The 24,769-nt window shown below is 42.7% G+C and overlaps 1 protein-coding gene across 2 annotated transcripts in view; it reads right to left on the reverse strand.

Moving 5' to 3' along the window:
• Positions 1-24,769, reverse strand: part of glyr1 (glyoxylate reductase 1 homolog (Arabidopsis)) — a 78,201-nt gene that overhangs the window by 18,692 nt on the left and 34,740 nt on the right. For both annotated transcript variants that reach the window (XM_084329466.1, XM_084329465.1), the window contains one exon: positions 18,938-19,100. In XM_084329466.1, the coding sequence (XP_084185592.1) occupies positions 18,938-19,100 (163 nt within the window). The remainder of the gene's footprint in view (positions 1-18,937; positions 19,101-24,769) is intronic.

Consider the following 24,769-nt stretch of genomic DNA (forward strand, 5'->3'; position numbering starts at 1 on the left):
GGGCACCTTCAGGTGCTTGAGTAGGATAGCATACTTGTACGTTTCATCCGGTACATCGGACATCATTGTCTCTAAGCACATTCGTAGCTCTGTGTACTGTGCTCTGTTCTCGTGTGTGAAGTCCGGGAACGTCGGTGTGCCAAGGTACGATGCCATGGATGGCTGGCACATCGGTGAGCGTTGGGGGAGAGGCCTCCTGGGCGAGTCTCCCCGTGCGTGTCGTCTTGGGCTGGTACTTGGTGGGTACCGAAGCCCGGGTGCCCAGGTGCTGTTCCTCTGTGCTGACGGTGCGTCAAACTCACCCGTGAGTTGAGTCGGGGGTTTGTAGCGCAGTGCCTCGGGGCTGACGTCTGGGCTGTACTGGGCCTCCTGGTCCAGAGTACGTTGCTGCTGGTCGGGGCTGTATTGGGCCTCCTGGTCCAGAGTACGTTGCTGCTGGTCGGCTTGACATTCCTCCTCCTCCTCTGCTAGGTCCTGGAGTCTTCTGTTCAGTCTCTCGGCGTGGTCCGGTTCTTCCCGGTTGCTGGGTCTCGTATGGACCGGCCGGGGAGGGGGTTCGGAGACGTGGACAGGATCCTCCTGTTGGCGGGGTCCCGGGTCGCTTGGTCGGGTAGGGGAATGTGTCCTAGACCCTTGTCGTGATGATCTCCGGGAGCTCCGTGCGGAGAGAGGGGGTGTCGCCATGGCAATCAATTTGTCCATCGTCTGCGCCTGCAGCCGGTCGCGCTCTGCCTCGCGCTGGGCATGGGCGGCGTCGCGCACTGCTTCGCGCTGGGCATTGGCGGCGTCGCGCTGTGCATTGGCGCTGGCATGGGCGGCGTGGAGCTGTGCATTTGCGCCGTCGCGCTGTGCATTGACGGCGGCGTGCTGCGCATCGGCGCGGCTTCTCTCAATGTTCTCTTCCGTCTGAAGGCGTCTGGTCTCCAGTCTTATGCGGTCGTCTTCACTCCTTTGTTGCGCCTGGAAGCGCTCTCGCTCGGTTGCAGAATGTTCGCGTTCACTGAGGGCTTGCGCTTGGAGTTGCGCGTGAAGGCGCTCTCGTTGGTCTGCAGCTCGTTCGCGCTCGCTCGTCTGTTGTGCTTGAAGTCGATCAAGTTCGGTGGAGGCTGCCAGGGTGGCGATGAGTGCCTGCGCCTGCATCTTGTCCGCTTCGCTGGGGGAAGACACAGGCGGAGGTGATCGGCTTCTGGCAGTGCTCGTTGGAGATCCGTTCTCCTGTCGCGCTCCGAGGAGGTCCATCTCCTGGGTGTGCGTCTCTTCTGGTAGTGGGTCGGGTTCCGTCCCTGGAGGGCTTTCTTTATCCTGGAGCTCTCCGGGGACTACCTCGTTGGCGTCGGCGGGGGGTAAAGTCATGTCAGGTCCCTCCTGGTCCCCCCCGTGAGCTTGGTCAGTTACGTTAGAACCCACTAGGGTCTCTACTGGCGGGGTCGCCTGGTCGGTAGGGTTTGACATCTGTATAAAGCTAGGTAGTAGACTGACAGCGTAGTCCTCTAGGTAAGAAGGTGGCTGTCGTCTGCGCGTCGGGCGATCTAGCTTAGGATAACCGTTTGTGGAGTGTTCATCATTGGCCATGTTAATATTAATATTATATTAATATTACGCTAATTACCCTCCGGCTCGAAGGACCAATTGTAACTGACTTAGAAGTGTGTGTTCGGCACGGACCAATCAACACAGAATCCTCACAGTACCTTAAAGGAACGGAGCGAGGCAGGGAATGCAATAAATCAACAAAGTACCTTAAAGGAACGGAGCGAGTGGGTGGGGAGCGGACCAATCATCACAGTACTTTAAGAAGCCCGTGGTGGGGAAAGAACCAAACCTCACTGTAACTGAGGGGTACAATTCCCTGACTGTATTAAATAAGTATGGTATCATTAAACCACTACTGTCTTATGTACATTACTACTGGCCATACAGTACACAGGTATATGAGATGAAGACTTCCACAATGACACGGTTCCACACAAATCTTGGTTAGAATAATATTTATTAGCAGCAATAATAGTAGATTACATTACTTTACTTAGAGTCGCGCTTGTAAGGCGAAGAATGTGCGTGAGTAAGTCAAGAGCGTAAGTCCATTATAATATTACGCAGGAGATAATGAATACCACCTGTATCTTAGGAATTATATCTATGGTACACTAGTAGGGCAGCGGGAGATACTAGTAGGGTCCCTCCGGTTGTAGACCAGCAGGGGAGAGGATTTGTCGGTAGCAAAGTCTGGGTCAACGAAGAATAGGGAGACTCTAGGTACAGGAGACAGTGCAATAATCTCTTGATCCGCAGACGAATAACAGCTATTCTCCGGCATGCAGCTCCGCATGGAAGAAAGCTAGCCAGCCTCAGGCGTCTTAGAGGCGGGCTCGACGTTGCTCCTCACAGGGTAAATCCCACACAATTGTGGGTGTAGACGATTCTCCGCTCCAACAGCCACAGGACCAAAGCAATAATCCAGCCGAAAAGGGCTCTGTAGTCGCCGGTGTAGGTTATCCAGTGTACATATCCACACGGTTCTCGTCTAGGGCTCCTCGGATGACGGCACCAGGTTAAGCCGCCCAGCCTGGATAAGCACACTAGCTCGGTACGAGGAAGCGTTGGTAATGCTGGTCACTGTAGAACGGTAGCCGCACGATACACTATAGATAATAGACTATTACTTAAATAATAGAATAGGTCGTGGTCGACGATACAGCGTTAAACTCCGACACTTCATCTATCAATTCGCACGCGGTCTCAAGGCTCTATTTTGGGGCAAAACGGGCCCACTTCACAGCACGTTGTATCGTGGTGTGAGGCTTCAACTTATTGGGTAACAGTACTTCTGTATTCACCTGCGCCGTATTTATACGTTAGGTGAACAATCTAGTACCAGCCTTATTTCTGTCTCGTATTCTTGCGCAGAACTGGGCATGTTGAGACAAGCCTTGGCGGTGGCTTTGAACTAGACATTGGGGGGTATGGCCGTGGCGCCCAGGGGATCGCTTCCAATAGGAGAACGAATATTATGGTCTGTCCTGTACCAGGTAAAGGGATATTCCGTGTATATGTACAAAGAATATACAAGGGATATCAAACGATATACAAATATTATACATGGGATCTCAGGCAATAAATATATATATTCGGTTTAATCTGACCCTTTGTAACAAGCAGTGTTACGTCACAGTTCCATTAGCCAACATCTCTTCATACTCCAACTTCAACAGATTAATTCCGAAACCAAGAATATTAAGAGGCTGGCCGGGATTTCCACTGGAAAAAGTTTTTTGTGCCGGCAACGTGGCAGATAATATTATAATTTACTGGCCAAATGTCAAGTTTAATGGCTATATGTAACACAGATAAGTACGTGTGCAAAAATACATGTTTAAAAACGAAGCCAAACACATTGTGTTTGATTAAAATATTCTATTATATAAAATAAAACTTTGCTGCCTTAAAATCAAAATTATAAATTACTGTTGCAGCCATAGTTTAATAAAAAAAATATATGATTATTATTATTAATTCTTTTTTCTCTCTACTACATTTAACCAGGTAAAATGCTTGAGATCAATGATCTCTTTTACGAGCAAGACCTGGCCAAAATGGAATGAAAATAAGAATAATTAACAAAGTTACAACATACAGGACAAAACACAGACAGACAAAAGTTTTTAGCAAGCACCACCATATCCATAACATTATGTAACATGTAGCATCAGCATTATGTATCAATGCATTTGCAAACTCCCAGTTCAGACGTTGTAAAGTCTGACATGAACTTTAAAATCAGGCAAGGTAACAAGGGCCTGTAGCTTCAGAGTTTTTTTTTAAGTCCATTCGAAGTAGAGGGTAGTGTTGCACGGTATACCGGTACTAAAATAGTACCGCGGTACTAGAGTATTCAAAATGATACTATACTGCATTTGGAGAAAAACGGTATATTCGTTTTGTATACGCCCATCAACAACAGCTCTTGAAACTTCCATGTGTGAAGAAGTTACAGCATAGCTCCAGAGTGCTTTGGTCGCATTTTGCAACAAGAAATAAGTCCCAGCTCTTGGAATCCGAGATCACGGAATGGCGGACGGAATCGCGGAATTGAGCAATAAAAATGGAATCAACTATAATAAAAAAATTTAAAAAAATGAATTTAATTAATATTTTTTTTTTTTTTTTAAAGATTTTTTTTTTATGTTGTGGGACTTGTACAGCACTTTGTTCAACTTTGTCAGTGCTGTAAAGTTTAAACCTTTTTAAATCTTAGACAAACAAAACACTTTGCTTTCATGAAATATTGTAAGCCGTCATTTGAGGCTTTATAAAAGCAGCACAATGAACACAAATCTGTCAGTGCCGAGTCCGACCTCATCTTAAATAACAAACAGCATTGCTTGTTGTAGTTAACAAAGAGAGGCAGAGTTGATTTTGCAAAAATATATATAATTATTATTATTTTTTTTTTTTTTTATAATTGAATTTTATTTTCATATTCGAATCCCATGCCCATCGAACAAATCTTCGAAGCTTCGAAGTATTTAAGACAGCCCTATTAAATGGACTGTTATATCTTATTAAATTGTGGACATTTATTCATTCCCACTTATTAGACACTATTTCTGATGGTAAAATTAGCGTACAAAGCAAAATACAGAATTCTGAAATATTAAAACGGAAAAAACGGAATTTGGAAAAAAATTAAATGGAATTTGGAAAAAAATAAAACGGATTTCATATGGCTCTACTCCAATGCTTCTAACAAGCTTTGCAATGCATCCTCGTCATTCCTGATGCCCACTAACGTTAGCCGCTAAGCTAGCTAACACAGAGACAGAAAACAGCAGCTCCACTAGTAAAGAAAGGGTGGGAGGGAATGGGGCGGGGCATCTCTCTCTCTCCTGGTTCAATTAACGTTTAAGTAGCAAAACATTGCAGTATAAAAACGAACTTGATAGTAGTTAGTTGATGATAAAACATTTAACTTCATTAGCTGAAGTATTCTAAAATAATTTAAGCCATTCTCCCTGTGTGTGTGTGTGTGTGTGTGTGTGTGTGTGTGTGTACACGGTCTCATATCTGGTCTTTGGAAAGACCAGATGATAGAGTTTTATAGTATTTACTAGGGGTGGAACGGTACGCATTCAAACCGTGTACCGAACAATACACACGTGCCCCGAACCGTGGAGGTTGTACCGAACGGTACGCATTCGGGGCATGTGTGTATTGTTCGGTTATATAACGTTACGTTAGCTATGAGCTACCTAACTTTAGCCGCGAGCTAACTAATGTTAGACGCAAGCTAACAAGTGGAAACACTCAGAGCAGTGACTCCATGACACCAGTTCGATTAGTGGGGAAGGGGGGTATATTGACGAGTTAATACTTTGACAAATGTTGCCTATATTTTTCAGTCAGTTCGGTCTTTGTGTGCCAAACATTATTAAACATTTTACCAAATAAATGAGAAGCATGTGTAAATCAGCAATGCCTCCCCTCTTGCTGTACCAAAATCTCGCCTAGCTCTAACCATACTGTCAAAATAATGTGCCTGATGTCAAATGGCCTCATTCTTTCAGCTTTTGCATAACTACGTCCTTGAGAATAACTGAAAAGTTGGATTACTTTTAGGCTATATATCTTATGTTGATGTATGGTATTTTTGGAATGTTAAATTTTTTTTTAATAAAAAACTAACGTATACCGAAGCGAACCGAAAACCGTAAACCTAAAACCGTGATACGAACCAAACCGTCGATTTTGTGAACCGTTCCACCCCTAGTATTTACTGAGGATTGCCAGATAATGTTGATATTTAAACATAAAAAAAAATACATGTATACATGAATTTTGTATTTTCATGCAACATAAAACAATTGTTGTAGGAACGGTTTGGGAGAGGGAGGGGTTTTAGATTGTGTGTTGTGAAGTTTAGACTTCAGAGAGAGAGTAAAGTACAGGAAAAAGGTACAGTTGGGTACCGGTATCGATTCCCAGATAAAAATAAACATTTCCAGATGTAAGCCGTATTTTACAATAAACCTCCATTGGGCCGTTTTTTTTATTTTTTTCGCAATATGTCAGAAAAATCGCAATTCCATTATTTACCAAAATCATGCAGCCCTAGAGTGGGACAGAATATACTGTATCATTCAAAAATACAAATAAAGAGAATGTTTGAGATTATGCTGCTACAGTATTTTTTGTTTGACAGTTGTCATTTTTATTTGAATGCTTTAATACATTTTACTCTCATTGTTCAACAAGTTTGTTTTGAGTGCAATACTAGTTTGACAAAGAAAGGTTCTACAGCATTTTGAATGCCATTGCTTGTTATAAAGGTTTGTGTTTTAAAATAAAGAACAATAATGACATCCGAGAGTGTTTCCCTGATTTTGAGGAAAAGTATCGAAATTCATATCGGTATAGTATCGAAACAAAAATGTTGGCATCTTTGACAACACTAGTAGAGGGAGGAGATTACATGAAAGTCCTCTTCCCAAACTCAGTGAGAGTTCTGGGGACTGAGGCATAAAGATAATCCTGAGATCGCAAGCTGTAAAATAGATGATCAGAGATAGTGAGATATGTACAGACTGTATAAAGGTAACAGACCAATAAGTGTTTTATAAATAAAGGTATAACAATGGAGAAACCTACAAGCAGACAAGGACAGCTAGCCTACCTTGGCATATAAAGTACAATGATGTGCGAGTGATCGACAGCCAGTAATAAATCTCATGACACCATGATAAATAGAGTCAAGCATATGCAATGAGGTAGAACAGGCATTCATGTACAATACATCGCCATAATAGAGCACTGGCAAAAAAAAATTGGCAGCGACAAGCCTCTTTCTAGAATGAAAAGAAAAACAGGACTTGTTTCTAAAATAAAATCCCAGCCTTAATTTCAACTTCTTAACCAGTTTTTCAATGTGGGGTTTAAAAGACAATCATGCAAGTCTTGGGACCGCCCCTGATCACCAGGCAGGGCTGTACACTGCGACGAGATGATCGCAAATTGCCCCTTAACCCTTTAATCGCCAATGACGTGTTTAGACGTCATTCCTCGCCATGCGTAATCTGCCAAATGACGTTTTACAGCGTCTTTGAGATCTATATTTCAAAAATCTGTCATGGCAATCATATTTCACCCACGGAGACTTGACGGGTGCTGTAGATCTCCTCTCAACTCTCCAACGGTTCAAGACCGCCATCTGGTGGCCGAACGGCGAGGTGCCAAAACCGGATGCGAGTGGCCGGAAGTGGTGCTCACCCATATTTCGTCTGGCCACTCGCTATCGTTCGCGGGACTCCATATTGATACACTGGATATCGATCCGTTGCCAATAACTCGATAAACAACATGATTTGGACGTATATAGTATTATACAACCTGGAACTGGACCAACTAGATCGATATCCCATAATAACGATATTTTTGCTCCACGCTGATCGCCCAACGCTACGAGGAAGCTGCGGTGAGTTTCAGCGTGTTTGATTATTATTATACATACAAACTGCTCTGATCTATATATCACCCATACTACATAAATGATTTAACGTCCGCCACGGACTTATAACCCCCCCCCGGTCACCAGCAGATGATGAGACATGACGTTTAGGACCTTGTACAATTGAAATTTTTAATCTGACATCAATCGGTATCAAACTACATTTGATGATCTAATATATGTATTTATGGCTATAACTCACGTTCTATGGAATGCTGCAGAAAACGATAACATATTTATACATTAGACCGTATTTTAGTATGAATGTGTGAATGAAAAAGTAGAACGTTGCTACATCCTAAACGATAGATACTTGATGTTGAATGGGCCATAGTAATGTCAATTTAGCAATACAATTTAAAAAGTTATAGCCCTGCAAAGAAGGGGAACATCTCCATAGACTTACAGTGGTGGCATAGAAGGGATTAAGATCAGAATAATCTCTGGCAGATAAAGGGTTCATTTGGCCGTTGCGAGTGAAAAATAATATTTGGGAGCAACGTTGCGAGTAGTGATTTCAACCCTTCATTCGCATTTCACTCCTAAATTAATCCATACAAATTGGATAATCTTTTTTTTTAAACATTAGCCTACAACCAAGGCTGTACAGTGCGACACAATGTCGTGGTGCTATGAAAGAATCTGTCGGCAATGAATGAACTTACTGCTAGCCTGAGTGAAAAAAAGATTTGCGTGGAGTGAATCTGGGTCACGCTATATACTTGGTACTTGTAGTCTATCGTGTGATTAAAGACCATGTCCCTGTCTGCGTAGTCTATACATCCAACACCAAATCCCATAATTCCTAGCGAAACGAAACCAAATGTGGCCTCTTCCTTTCAATAATAATATGGGCTATTGCATCGCCAAAGAAGCACTTCCTTTCAATAAATTTAAGCCGCTAATTTTGCTCTGCAAGAACAACGAAGTGGATATCAGTCCATCTTATGACAACCACGTCCGATGTGGAGAGATGATAAGATGTTGATGATTGATGTGATGATTGATTGACGGGGACACGGACACTTCTAACGTTCAGGTTCAGCCATGCATTAGGTGAGTAGTAACCCCATATTATGACGTGAAATACTGTCTACTTCAATTTCCCTCCGGGGATCAATAAAGTATCAACCTATCTATCTATCTAATAATGAGACAATATGCAAATAAGATAATACTAATAATTGTCACGGTTCCCCGTATATTAAATGAAAGTGGCTTGCAACTTTACTGCTGGTAAAATCACTGTTTATTTCTCGTTTTGCATAGTATTACATTCCACTTCTATAAACAATCAAAGTCCTACCGTAAGAGCCTCATACGGGTCAATTAAACCTTTTTGATTAGTCTTTCCTTCAAGCTAAGTTGGACTGAACATTTCACTGTCAAAAGCGCAAATGTAAATAAGGTTGCGTCGCAACACGGTTTTCAAAATAAAGGTCACATATACAAATACCTCTCAATTCTTATAAAAAAAAGTCTTGGATATACATAAACATTAATTGGCATAGATCTCTATAAACGGCCCAACACATTGATCACTTTAGGCACACACTGAAACCAGTAACATCACAAATATGAAGCAGGTAATTACCCATAAAAATAATAAACCTTTCATGGGGTTATTTACAATAATAATAATTCATTTGATTTCTAAAGCACTTTTCATTGTGAAACAAATGTATGCACAGGGCTCTACGCTAACCTTTTTCACAAGGAGCACATGTGCTCCTAAATGAAAAAATTTAGGAGCACAAAGAAATTTAGGAGCACCCAAAAATATTTAGGAGCACAGTGAAAATATTTCAAGTAACAGAGTATATTTTTTTTTAAATAAATGTATATTTGTACTGTGCGTGCATGTGTGTAAATTAGCTCTTGCTACAACCCTGCATGTTTACATTTTGTATTTTGTACTTGATGTTCATTAACATGTGCTGTCCCTATCAAATAAACTATCAAATCAAACTACTGCTACAAAAGTAACAGTCACTTAACTTTAGCTTTTGCCCCTTTTATGCATACAATGCCTATGTTTTGGCTGTGTTGCTCTTCTAGAAAAATAATCCTTTCAGGGTTGCCTATTGAAATACTGTACACCTCCAGTACAGAAACATTGTTTATGAGTTTGCGTGTCAGGTAGACCATTGATTGACAGTCGAGTCTGCCAATTACGTCACACCGCTTGCACTCCGGCCGTCCGGCGCTGCAGCTGGACCCACTACGGCGCTGCAGCTGGACCTATTGCCCACCTCTGCTGTTGATGTTGTTATCATGTCCGTTATAGACTTACAGTCAACACAACGACATACGCTACTGCATCAACGTTATGATTAACAAAGCCAGGCATTCGTTTTGTTGCATTAACGTTATATTACTATTGCTATCTGTAACTGAGGGGTACAATTCCCTGACTGTATTGATAAGTATGGTATCATTAAACCACTACCGCTTTATGTACTTTAATTACTGGCCATACAGTACATGATATATAAATATAATGAACACTTCCCACAATGAACCGGTTCTACACAAAGTTGTCTTTAAGTATTTATTGCAGCAAAAGGTACATAATACTTCTCTATTATACTTTGAATGCACTTGTAAGGCAAAGGAATGTGCGTAGGCAAATCAACAATGAATGTCCATTCTCTGGTTACGCAGGAGGTAATTATACAACCTGAATCTTAGGGAATTATATCTATGGTACACTAGTAATATATAGCGGGAGATACTGGAAGGGTCCCCCTGGTTGTAAGCCAGCAGGGGTAGAGGATCTGTCGGTAGTAGAGAGTCTGGTCAACGATGACTAAGGAGACTCCAAGTACAGGAGACTGTGCAATAGCCTCTTGATCCACAGACGAATACAGCTGTTCTCCGTAGACTGTAGCTCCACAGTGAAGAAAGCTAGCCGGCCTCAGGCTCTCTGAGGCGCGGACTCGACTTGGCTCCTCACAGGGTAAATCCAACACGTGCAGGCGTCTGCGATTCTCCGCTCCATAAATCACAGGACCAAAACAAATATAATCCAGCCGCAAAGGGCTATGTAGTCGTCAGGTAGATTAATCCAGTGTACATGTCCACACGGTTCTCGTCTAGGTCTCCTCGGGTGAAAGCGCCATGAAAGCAGCCCAGCCTGGATAAGAACTCTAGCTGGTACGAGGAAGCGTTGGTGATGCTGGTCACTGTAGAACTTTAGCCGCACGATACACTATACACAAATAGACTATTACTGACTTAATAGAAATATGTCGCACTCGACGGTATAGCGCCAAACTCTGACAATTCAGTTATTAATTCGCACGCGGTCTCAATGCTCTATTCTGGGGCCAAACAGGCCATACTTCACCGCACGGAGTATCGTGGGTGAGGCTTCAACTTATTGGGTAACTCTTAGATTAAGCGCTTCTGTATTCACCTGCGCCATATTTATATGCACAGTGAACAAACTAGTGCCAACGACATTTCTGTCTCGTATCCCTGGGCAAGGCCGGGCATGCACAGACATGTCTTGACGGTGACTTTGAACCTGACTCCGGAGGCATGGCTCTGGCGCCTGTGGACCGCTGTCCAATAGGAGAGTGAAATATTATGGTCTGTAGTAGGCTAAAGGGATATTCCGTGTATATGTACAAGGAATATACAAGGGATATCAAACGATATACAAATACTATGCAATATATATCAATCAATAAATATATATATTCGGTTTAATCTGATCCTTTGTAACACTATCGCTAAATCTAGGTGTTCTAAAATATATTGCTATTGGTAAGACTATAATAAGTTAGTGTCTCGGAAAACTGCCCTGATCGCAATGGCAGACTTTCAGGAAGTAAACGAGCCAAATAAGAGCTTCCGATTGGTCATTTGCTTCATTTCCCATGAAACCAGTCACGTCGCTCTACTGTGATTGGACCGTTGGCTTGAGTGCAATGTGGGACTTGTAGTTTTTTAACGATTCTCAGCGGAGAAATAAAAAGAACGACTGGGGCTGTAATCTGCACTCGCACGCCGTGCGAGTAATTGATTTTTCAGGTTCGCACACACATTTTTAGGGGCATATGCGAGAAATATGGTCGCACTGTAGAGCCCTGATGCAGAGTCTCTTGTCCTCCTGATTAATGCAATGGTGTGTGTGTGTTGTGGTGATCTCATTCAAGGAGCACTACACAAGCGCACGCACACACACACACAGTTTGTTGTTTTTGTTCTATTAGTGATTTACACACTTTCTCAGTTGGTTCATTATAAAAAGATACAAACCTGAAAACAAACGCACTTAAATGTTAAATAAAAGGACCACAGTAATGAGGCAGGAGGAACATATTTTTTTTAATAATGGTAAAATTGTTATTTAAAAATGTGCCCCTAAAAAATATTCTTTGCCCCTAAATTTCTCATTTAGGGGCAAGTGTGCCCCTAGTGAAAAAGCTTAGCGTACAGCCCTGCCAAGTGGAGCTGATATTTCAATCTATTTCACTTCCTGTATAAAAATGTCATTTTTGTGTTGTATGCATGCTTGAAGAAGACCGGAAAGGTCGGTCGAAACTAGAGTTGTTCCGATACCGATACCAGTATCGGAAATGCCTCCGATACTGCCTAAAATGCTGGTATCAGTATCGGCGAGTACACGTAAATTCTAGCCTCCGATCCCATGACGTCATTTAGGAGTGTGAGGATTATAAAATGAACGTGTTTTAAAGTGTGATGCTGTTTGTCATTTTAACAGCAGATACACTTTCTTAAATTCCATTGTCCCGACAGCGGTGTGACGGGGAGCTCGGATGTGTTTCGCTTGCTGGTGTTATTATACTGTAGCATTAACAGCTGAAAAGCTAGCTAGTTGGAACAACATCCGCTTTAACGTTACATCAAATCAGATGATCGCCTGTCCTTTCTCCAGGACCTGACACTGACCGTCTATCAACAATAATGCACCCATCAAATTTTAGTCAGGTAGCTACTGACTAGCGTTAGCTGACTAACGTTATCAAATGTCAATGTGAAAACCTTGCGGAAGACGAGCTAGGTCAGCTAGCTTAGCTCGATAACGGTACCTTGGCTAAAGTTGGTGCTATTCATAATCCAGGAATAATGGCTGCAGACCTGCAAGCAAAGTACAGCAAGTTCCAAGTGCCAAAGGATAAGAGTCTGAGGCGGAGTCTCAAAAGAGAATGTTGAATATTTATTTTGCATCGAAAATCACAACATAAGCGTTACTACTAGCCAGAGCATCTGCTACTAGCTAACAGACTGGGTAGCAAGTGCAACAACAGTCTAGCGTCCGTGCGGATCCCTGGGTGAACTCATTGGAGTAGGGTATATCTGCAGTGCCGCAGCCCCATACTCATTGAGCATATTAAGTCAATTAATGATACTAATACTAATCTATACAATCACCTGTTGTTGAATAAATACCATTACTTTCTAGTTATTACTAAAAACAGTATATATAAAACAGTATCTGTAGCTGTAAAAAATAATAATAATAATTATCATTTATATAATACTTTTTTTGTATGCACTGGTATCGGATCAGTATCGGTATCGGCCGATACCCAAAGCTTAGGTATCGGAATCAGATCGGGGAGGAAAAAATGGTATCGGAACATCTCTAGTCGAAACGTCGCATCTACTGCCTTTTTGTCTTTTTGGAACAAGTGAGTTGCGAGCCCCGCTTTGTCTTATGTATTACAGTTCAATTTCAATCAATTTCTTTAATGACCACCCAGCCAGGCTGGTGGAATTTGGTTTCAGTGCATAGCATAGCAGTTCCAACATAAAACAAACATATAACATCACTTACAGCGTACATAAAAGAAAACACAATTACATAGATACAGTTCAGAGTTGTCCATGTCCATGTCAGCAGAGGCAAGGGGGGTTGCGGGGGGTACTACAGGGAGGGGGGGGGGGGGGTGCTACAGGGAGTTCAGTGTCCGTATGGCAGTGGGGAAGAAGCTGTTTTTGAACCGGGATGTTTTGGTGGTCAGGGATCTGTAGCGCCTCCCGGAGGGCAGCAGCTGGAAGATGTGGTGTGCTGGGTGAGTGGGGTCGGAGATGATTTTCCTGGCTCTCCTGATTGTGATTTGGCGGTGGAGTGATTCGAGAGAAGGGAGGGGGGTGCAGATTATTTTTGAGGATTTATTGATGATTCTTTGTAGTTTGTTTTTTGAGTGAGTGTCCAGATTGCTGTACCAAACAGTTATGGAGAAGGTGAGGATGCTTTGTATAATGGCCTGGTAGAAACGGAGCAAGAGATGTTTATTGACTCTGTATTTCTTAAGCTGGCGGAGGAAGAAGAGTCTTTGATTTGCTTTTTTGTGTATGTGGTCTGTGTTGGTTTTCCATTTGAGGTTATTGCTTATGTGAGTGCCGAGAAATTTGAAGGAATCTGTGGTGATTATGGGTTTGCCGGAGATGGATATGGGGGTTTTGGGGTTTGGCTGGCGTCTGAAATCGATGATGAGTTCTTGGGTTTTTGATGAGTTGAGAAGGAGGTTATTGTCTGTGCACCAGGTGAGTGTGTGGTTGATTTGTGTACGGTATTCTGTTTCGTTATTGTCTGTGATGAGGCCTATAAGGGTTGTGTCGTCTGCATATTTATATATTTTTACAGAGTTGTGGAGGAATATGAGCAGGTTGGTGTATAGGGAGAAAAGCCAGGGTGAAAGGACGCAGCCTTGGGGGGCTCCTGTGCTGAGATATAAAGGGTGGGATGTGATGTTATTTATTTTGACCTTCTGTTGTCTGTTGGAGAGGAAGCTGTGGATCCAGTGGCAGATGCAGGGGTCGATGTTCATGTCCAGAAGTTTATTGATGAGTTTGGCTGGGATAATTGTGTTGAATGCGGAACTGAAGTCCATAACCAGAATGCGGGCGTATGAGTTGCAGGTTTCCAAGTGTTGCAGCAGGTGGTGAGTGGCTGTGTTGACTGTGTCATCCACAGACCTGTTGGTTCTGTAGGCAAATTGATGTGGGTCCATGAGGGGGGTGGTGCTGGTTTTGAGGTGGGTGAGAATGATGCGTTCAAATGATTTCATTACTACGGATGTGAGGGCAATTGGTCTGTAATCGTTAAGGCAGGAGATATTATTGGATTTTGGGACAGGGATGATGGTGGACTGTTTGAGACATTGGGGGACTGAACAATTACGGAGGGAGGTGTTAAAAATGTTGGTGAAGATGGGGGCCAGTTCTGCAGCACAGTGATATAGGACAGATGAACTGATGTTATCTGGGCCTGCTGCTTTATTTTTCTTTATCCTCTTGAAGGTGGTCCTCACCTCTTCCTCCTGGATGTGGAAGGGGGGAGGTGGCAGGGGGGAGGGGGGCGACTGTTCAAATCTAGTGTAGAAGATGTTGAGCTTGTCCGGGAGCTGGTCATCACTGTCAGGTATGGGGGGGGGGGTTCTTTTTGTAGTTGGTAATGTCCTGGAGTTTTTTCCAGATGGTTCTTGTATCGTTGGTTGTGATTTGTTGTTCTAGTTTGGCGGTGTAGTTGGATTTTGCTTTTCTTATTGCAGCCCTTAATTTGTATTTTGCAGTCACATAGTGTTCTTTTATTCCTGTTATGTAGGCAGTGTTTTTCTCTTTGGCTCAGCACCAACAAACGGAGGATGTGCGTTATTTATTTTTTCTGAACTTTTGGGTTTAAAAGACAAGTCATCATCCAGAATAAACCACTGATATTTAAAAGTATTGACGGTTTGAATAACTTCATTGTTAACATTAGTAGTAGTGGGGGTTTTAAGGAATTTGGTAAGTTGTTTCTCCATTACTGTAGCCTAACGTTACGGCAACAAAGGGAGTGTGACTTGACTTGACAGTGAGCCACTAGCTCCAGTCCCACTTCCAGTAAGCCACTAGCTCCAGTCCCACTTCCAGTATCCAGTGAGCCACTAGCTCCAGTCCCACTTCCAGTGAGCCACTAGCTCCAGTCCCACTTCCAGTATTCAGTGAGCCACTAGCTCCAGTCCCACTTCCACTAAGCCACTAGCTCCAGTCCCACTTCCAGTATCCAGTAAGCCACTAGCTCCAGTCTTACTTCCAGTATCCAGTAAACCACTAGCTCCAGTCCCACTTCCAGTAAGCCATTAGCTCCAGTCCCACTTCCAGTATCCAGTGAGCCACTAGCTCCAGTCCCACTTCCAGTAAGCCACTAGCTCCAGTCCCACTTCCAGTATCCAGTGAGCCACTAGCTCCAGTCCCACTTCCAGTGAGCCACTAGCTCCAGTCCCACTTCCAGTATCCAGTGAGCCACTAGCTCCAGTCCCACTTCCAGTATCCAGTAAACCACTAGCTCCAGTCGCACTTCCAGTATCCAGTGAGCCACTAGCTCCAGTCCCACTTCCAGTGAGCCACTAGCTCCAGTCCCACTTCCAGTATCCAGTGAGCCACTAGCTCCAGTCCCACTTCCACTATCCAGTAAACCACTAGGTCCAGTCCCACTATCCAGTAAACCACTAGCGCCAGTCCCACTTCCACTATCCAGTAAACCACTAGCTCCAGTCCCACTATCCAGTAAACCACTAGCTCCAGTCCCACTTCCAGTATCCAGTAAGCCACTAGCTCCAGTCCCACTTCCAGTATCCAGTAAGCCACTAGCTCCAGTCCCACTTCAATGGTATTCCTCTTTCTTTTTTTTATTCCACATTATTTGTATGTGGTTGAGTGTACATGGTCCTCATTCCAAATAATTTGATATGACTTATTATTGGTCGGAATATAAGACAACCCCGTCTTTTTCAAGACTCATTTTTGGGGAAAAACATTTCCAAATCTTGTTTTTATGAAAGAAAAAGATTTTACTTAAATAATGATAAATATAATTGAAAAAAAGAATGATAATAAAACACAATGGGCATAATGTCATTGCGCTTTTCAGTCACGTATTCACATGCCTGCCTGTCAATCTCCTGGAAGCAGCCACTTTGCGGAGAGCTTTTCTCACGCCATCTTCTGACATCACACTCTGTAACACCATATTTCATGGCTGCTCGACAGTAATTTGATGAGTCTGCTTCGTTGATCACCATGATCTTAACATTGGCATCGTAACTTCTCCTCTGTTCATTTGCCTGACTTTTGAGCCAGTTTGTTTGAGCTGGTTGCTGTGTATGTGTGCGTGTGTGTCACTGAAGGCTGCGTGTGCGCGTGCATGCGCGCGCGTGTGTGCATGTGTGAGTGAGAGAGAGAGGGCTCGTTTGGCGCTATCTGTTGTTGTGAATGTATAATGACATTTAAAAGTCTAGATGCCAAAAATAAGATGACGCCCCTAAAAACCCAGTCTTATATTCAGCACAACGCAGTAACACATAGCATCTTTAACATTAACACAAACCCTGACCACCAATCACAGATGGACGACTAGGGATGGGAATCGAAAACCGGTTCCCGTTGGGAGCCGGTTCCTAATTGTCCGATTCCTGGAATGGAATCGCATGGCTCTGTGACTATCGATTCCTCTTATCGCTGCCAGGTTTTTCCTACAGTTGCGCATAACGTTAGCATGCAGCCATAGAGCAGACTATTTGATTCATCAAGGGCTCGAAATTGCCTGGTTTTTGGTCATATGCTCCCGAAACGCTCCCGCTGTTTGACTGTTTCTAAGTGCAGTGATTGAAAACGACTCGAATGCTTTAGAACTGAGTCATTCATTTAATTCGGGGCAACCTACCAGCCACGGAGCTAACGCTAGCTAACCAAGCTCATACAGACACACAGAGAGAGATAACAGCTGACAGCAGGTAGTACAGGTACCAATACAAAAAAAAGGAGGTGGGGGCTGTTGTGTAAACCTTGTACTCTTTAGTTCACAATATAATAAGAGACGGAGAGCATGTGATCACGTTGACTGTTTACTAGTAGGCAAGTCAGGAAGTACCGTGCTGCAACATACAAACATGTCTGTGTAGTAACACGAGCCAATACCTTACAGGACAGGGGCGAGCGGGGGCCGGGGAGGGAGCTCTCTGTGTGTGTGTGTGTGCGCGGGTCTTCTGAAAGACCAGATGACAGAGGAGTCGGAGGAATAACGACCAGTTGAATGCAACTACGGTTCAATAGATTAAATTAGTTTAAGATATTGAACTGTAGTTACATTCAACAGGTCGTTATTCAATAGATAAATTAGTTTAAGAATAAAAAAAAATTCAAAAAATAAATAAATGTTAACACTATGATCGCCGTGAACGAGTTTACACGTCATTCCTAGCCATGCTCATTCTGCCGAAGACGCCGTAACTCGTCTTTGATGTCAATATTTCAAAAATCTGTCATCGAAATCATATTTCCTTTCCGGAGCCCTGAGACACAGTGCAAAGCTCCACTCAACTCTCTAGCGGTTCAAGAGCGCCATCTGGTGGCCGATCGGCAGATCGCCAGCCGGAAATTAACCTTTGAACCGGTAGTGCTCATCCATATGTGGTCCGGGCACTCGCTATCGTTAGAGAGACTCCGTATTGACACAGTGAACATCGATTGGTGCAAATAACCCGAAAAAACAACATGATTTGGACGTATATACTATTATACAACCTGGAAATAGATCGGGCATTTCTCCATCCCATAATAGAAAAATTTCTGTTCCACGCTCATCTGCCAGCGGCGCGAGGAAGCCACGGTAAGATTCAGCGTTATATTCTAACGTCTTCTATACTAACTGATCTGATGAACATATGACCCACTCTGGATGAATCATCTAACGCTGCCCACGGAATTATAAACGATCCCCCGCCCATCCGGTCATCATCAGATGATGCGTAGAAACTTCTAGAACCACGTCCAGTTGAAATTTTTTATCTCGCACAGATTCCTACCAAACTGTATTTGATCATCAATATAATGCATTTAGGGCTATAAATCACGTTCTGAAGAAAGCTGCAGAAAACGATAAAAACATACTTATACTTTAGACCATATTTTAGTATGAATATGTGAATGAAAAAGTTTAACGTTGCTACACCATGAACAATACATATAAGACATTGAATGGGCCATAATAATGGCAATTTAGCAATAGAATTTAAAAAGTTATAGCCCTGCAAAGAAGGGGAACTTCTCCATAGACAAATAGAGCTGGCGAGGGATGGTAAATTATGAATTTAACCCATGGCGATTAAAGTGTTAAGAGAATCTCAAATACATTATTTTATTTAAGTGTAGGCTATAGAATTCTTTTCTTTTTTTTACAGTTTTTGTATTTTTCTGACATGGGGGCTCAACAATAAATGACAATCAGAAATGTCAAGTTGCATGTTGTTATTCTAACCAGCTTAGTTCTGTTGCATTTCCAATTTATTTATTTAAATTATAAATGTATCAGGATCGATAATGGAATCGGATCGATAAGCAGAATCGATAATGGAATCGTATCGATAAAATCTTATCAATTCCCATCCCTATGGACGACCCTAAGGCCCAAGCACCAACCTAGGAAGAAGGACGTCTTGCCCATGGCCTGGAAGCAGCTGCTGCAGTCCTCGTAGAGCGTCCTGTCGCCGGCCGCCAGGATGACCAGCATACCCTCGTTGGACAGCTGCTGGCTCCCTGCCACCGGAGCCTCCAGGAAGCGGCCGCCCCGCGACGTGATCACCTGCAGGAGGGAACAAAGAGCCAAATGAGGAGGAAGGACGACGACTTGAAAGCCCAAAGGACAATGATGAGATCTGACGGCCGCTGACTGCTGTTTATAGGGTGTATGCGTGTGTTAGGGATGAGATAATCTTGACGGCCGCTGACTGCAGTTTATAGGGTGTATGTGTGTGTGTTAGGGATGAGTATCACAGGTTATTTTTCAATAAAAGGTTTCCGATACGGGACATAACATGGATGGTTTTTACTTAAGTCTTTGTATGGATTTGGTCTGAAATGTTATTTAAGTGCTGGAGGAAAACAGATACTTTCGCCAAGGTTTGACGTTTTGAGATGAACAACATTTATTGTTGTTTGTGGCGTCACAGGAGACACAAGTCACAGGAGACACAAGCAATGAATTAGCTTCGTCTTACATAATGTACTGCCCAGTTTATGTTAAGTGTTTGGCTCTTGGGTGTGGGCCAGTCAACAGCGTGGTATTAGTGATATAAGCAGCCGATTCCACGCCAATCAAGTGTTAAGTAAACAGTTGATATAAACAACAATAAGTGCTCGTCTTCATTCCTAAATCCCATTTCATAATATCTCAAGACAAGCAAGCCAGCTACATCACAATCTACACAAAAAAGTGAAACCACATCCATAGCAGCAACAAGCCAACCTCAGTGTCGCACATAAAGTTATGTAATAATCAATTAACAATACAACCAGCCACACAACCAGCCATCCTACCCGAGGGGGGTCACACATAGAGTTACATTTTCACCACATCTAGCTAACCCCAAATGAGCTCCCTTGAATCCTATAATCATTCATCATATATTAACATCACTTGTTGTACCTCATGCCTTCACAACATTTTCCTTTCAGTAAAGCAAATAATCCACGTCTTGATCAGGCTAAGTAATCCAGTGGGAGACGGGAGAAACAGTCATGTGGTCACATGACGGCTGAACAGGCTGAAGACCCCGTGATCTCATTGGGTCTAATGCTTAATTTTAGTGCTTGAGCTTTAGTGCTCTTAACTCTTTCACTGCTGCATTACCAAACGGTTAACCCTTTCACTGCGACAATACAGAAGGTTAACCCTTTCACTGCCACACGACAGCATGTTAACCCTCACACTACAGACAGTTAACTTTCTGTAGTGTGGTAGTGAAAGGGTTACATTTCTGTATATTTAAACTGTGTGATTACATTGCAGCCCGTTTTGCAGCTGCTGGCTGAAACCCTCAATACTGGACCCGATTATTCATTTAGACCCTACATGACAGAATAGTAGGGTCCAGGTTAACACTTTGGTCACCAGGCTTATATTCATAATAAACCATCCCACGCCAGCTCTATTTGTCTATGGAGAAGTTCCCCTTATTTGCAGGGCTATAACTTTTTAAATTGTATTGCTAAATTGACATTACTATGGCCCATTCAACGTCAAGTATCTATTGTTCAGGGTGTAGCAACGTTATACTTTTTCATTCACATATTCATACTAAAATACGGTCTAAAGTATAAGTATGTTTTTATCGTTTTCTGCAGCATTCTCCAGAACGTGATTTATAGCCCTAAATGCATTATATTGATGATCAAATACAGTTTGATAGCGATCTGCGCGAGATAAAAAATGTCAAATGGATGTGCTTCTAGAAGTTACTACTTATCATCTGATGTTGACCGGATGGGGGGGGGGGGTCGTTTATAATTCCGTGGCCAACGTTAGATGATTAATCTAGTGTGGGTGATATGATCATCAGAGCAGTTTATATCGAACACGTTAAAAAAAAACTAGGGATGCACCGAATGGGAAATTCTTGGCCGAAACCGATACCGAAAATAGGAAACAGTTGGCCGAAAACCGAAAGCCGAAAATGATTCATAGAATAGAATTTTTTTTTACCAATGTTGTTCAGCTACCTGATTATGGAAAAATATATGATTATGGCTAAACTTAACTTAAATAATAAATAATCACTATTATGGGTCTTTTTGTATCACAAACAGTACTGTATTTGCAAATCTGGTATGTCATAAATGTATAGATGTAGCAGTACTGTCTATCTGTATGTCATGTATGTCATATATGTCCTGATTAATTGAAAATGGGGGACCCTGATGTAAACAAGACGAAAGTCTTTCTCTGGTCTGCATCCCCTTAACAATTGTGTGTATTGAGCTGTACTGTATTGTACCCATTCTGCAATCTGTTAATAAAGTTTTCAATCAATCAGAGAGAGAGAGAGAGAGAGAGAGAGAGAGAGAGAGAGAGAGAGAGAGAGAGAGAAAGAGAGAAAGAAAGGAGAGAGATAGAGAGAGAGAGAGAGAGAGAGGCGGACATCTGTGCTCTACTGAGCGCACCTTTCTAGTCCCCAGATGACTTTGGCACAGTAGACGCGCGACAGACAGCGTCAATGTGAGAAACACAATCCCTCCCCCTCTCGCTCTGAATAATATGCATATTAGATCACTCAGTGATTAACCGCAACGGGCATATAGTAAATAAGGATAAAGTATGTTAAAGACGCATTTATTGGACTGGTTGCGCGCGGAGTTTACATAGAAACAGCGCGACTCCCGAGGAGATGCATTGCTCCCGAGTCCCAAGAGGAGTATCACGCAGGACTGAAGAGCTCACAGCGCGCATGTAATGAATCCGCGTTTTGATGACATCATCACAACAACACGCGTTAGGTTACAGGTTGCTTCTGTTTCGGTGATATATTTTCGGTGAAAAAACTCTTTCGGCCAGAAGCCGAAAGGCCATTTTTGGCCATTTTCGGCCGAAAACTTTCGGTGGCCGAATTTTCGGTGCATCCCTAAAAAAAACGCTGAATCTCACCGTAGCTTCCTCGTAGCGTTGGGCGATGAGCGTGGAGCAGAAATATTCCTATTATGGGATGTAGAAATATGCGATCCATCTCCAGGTTGTATAATAGTATATACGTCCAAATCATGTTGTTTATCGAGTTATTGGTAACGGATTGCTATCCAATGTGTCTAGCTTGAGTCCTGGGACTATTAGCGAGTGATCGGACCGAATTGAAATGAGCACCAGCTTCCGTTTCCTGTTTCCGGTTTGGGCGATCCGCCGATCGGCCACCAGATGGCGCTCTTGAACCGTTGGAGAGTTGAGAGGGGATCAACAGTAGATCTCAAGTCTCCGGGGGAGAAATATGATTGCGATCACAGATTTTTTAAATATTGATCTCAAAGACGTGGTACGGCGTCTTTGGAAGAATGAGCATGGCAGGGAATAACGTGGTAAGGCGTTTTTGGCGACCAAAGTGTTAACCAAGTTGTCCTTTAACTCTCATTTTTATTATAAAAGAGATAATAAATGGTTATGTAGTGCTTTTATTCAAGGCGCTTTACAATTTTGTTCTTCACATTCACACACCGACAGCAGAGGCAACCATGCAAGGTGCCAACCTGCTCATCGGGAGCAATTAGGGGTTAAGTGTTCATCACATACATATACAGGGTGTACAGTAGGGGTGTAACGGTACACAGAAGACACGGTTCGGTACGTACCTCGGTATTGGGGTCACGGTTCGGTACAACAGAAAAAAAATATTTATAATAATTGTTATTAACCCTTTCTCTGCCACGCTTATATCCATCCTTATACCGTCCTCTGCCAGCTCTATTTGTCTATGGAGATGTTCCCCTTCTTTGCAGGGCTATAACTTTTTAAATTGTATTGCTAAATTGACATTACTATGGCCCATTCAACCTCAAGTATCTATCGTTTAGGATGTAGCAAACATTCTACTTTTTCATTCACATAGTCATACTAAAATACGGTCTAAAAAGTATAAATATGTTTTTATCGTTTTCAGCAGCATTCTGCAGAACGTGATTTATAGCCCTAAATACATATTACATCATCAAATGTAGTTTGATACCGATTGACGTCATATTAAAACTTTCAATTGTGCAAGGTCCTAAGCGTCATGCCTCATCATCTGCTGGTGACCGGAGGGGGGGGGGGGGGGGGGGGGGGGGGGGGGGTTTATAAGTCCGTGGCCGACGTTAAATAATTTATGTAGTATGGGCGATACATAGATCACAGCAGTTTATATGGATCATATTATTCAAACACGCTAAAACTTACCGCAGCTTCCTCTGACCGTTGGGTGGTCCGCGTGGAGCAGAAAGTTCTCAATTATGGGATGTTGATATATGCGATCCATTTCCAGGTTGTATAATAATATATACATCCAAATCATGTTGTTTATCAAGTTATTTGCAACCGATCGATGTCCAGTGTATCAAGATGGAGTCCTGCTAACGATAGCGAGTGCCCGGACGAAATATGGGCGAGCACCACTTCCGGCGCGTCACTTACTGTTTTGGTGATCCGCCGATCGGCCACCAGATGCCGCTCTTGAACCGTTGGAGAGTTGAGAGGAGATCAACAGGAGATCTCAAGACTCCTTAGGTAAAATATGATTGCCATCACAGATTTTTGAAATATTGATCTCAAAGACGCCTTACGGCGTCATTGGCCGATTACGCATGGCGGAGAATGACGTGGAAACTCGTCCTTGGCGAATAAAGGGTTAATATTTTTTTTTTACATTTTTTTTAATTTATATATTATATTTATGATAATTATTATTATTATTATTATTATTATTATTATTATTATTATTATTATTATTATTAAATAGAATAATTTTCTATAGGCTTGCCGTGGTAATTAGTGATACTGGTGTCATTCTGTGTTCAGGCATCCACTTGCTTACTGCCCCTTTAAACTTATCCTTGCTAAGTTTCAGTTTCACTTCCAGAGAGAATTTTACTTCACGACCAGACTGAATACTAGAGAACAGATGACATATTACAACAATGGGAGAGGATGATTTGGATTTAAACACAGTGGAGCTCAGATGATCTGTCCGGAAAAGTATGTTTCTTCTTTTTATTTGATTGTGCCTGTGAGTCCGGCGGGGGAGAATGTTGATGCGTTTGTTGGCGCGAGTGTGTGTGTGTCGGCGACGCGTGTGTGTTTCTTTCCATTGGTTTCATTTGGTTAACGTTATTGGGCGCACAATGAAACGAAAGAAAACTGTAATGACCCTGCAGCTGTTCCAATGTAAATGTGCTACATTCTCCTCCGTGCACTTTCGCCGCTCTGAAGTCTGAGCTCGGTGTGCCCGGCCACGCGCGCTGTTCTCACACGGACCTCGCGAGTGCCTGCATGTGGGTGTGTTTGCGCTGTGAGGCGTATTCGTCGCATGGGTGCGCGTACCGCACCGTGACGGCCGTAAATTTGCGGGACGAATACACGTAGTCTAGGGCTGGGCGATATGGAAAAAAATCATATCGCGATAACGATATGATAATTGTATTTTATTTCTCGATATCGATAATTATCGAATTGTTATAAGTATAAAAAAAATTAAAAAAAAATATTTTTTTTTTATTTTTTTTTAACAAAAGATGTATGTTTATTTTGCAGCAATTCTTTGTCATTGCCGCCATCTTTAGTGTTACATCCCCTCACACTCCAGTTCTCAGGCTGCAGCTGGTTTAAAAGCTAAAGTAAACCGGCTTCTCTGCTGGCTGTGGCTCCAGAGGAGTTGAACAGTTCTGGCTCTGCTAGTTTATTTTCGATCTTTTGGCGCTTTTTTGGTGGACAAACCACCGCACATGTGCACTGTGACT

This window comes from Notolepis coatsorum (assembly GCF_963971535.1).
Source record: "Notolepis coatsorum genome assembly, chromosome: 14".
In the NCBI taxonomy this organism is placed as follows: domain Eukaryota; kingdom Metazoa; phylum Chordata; class Actinopteri; order Aulopiformes; family Paralepididae; genus Notolepis; species Notolepis coatsorum.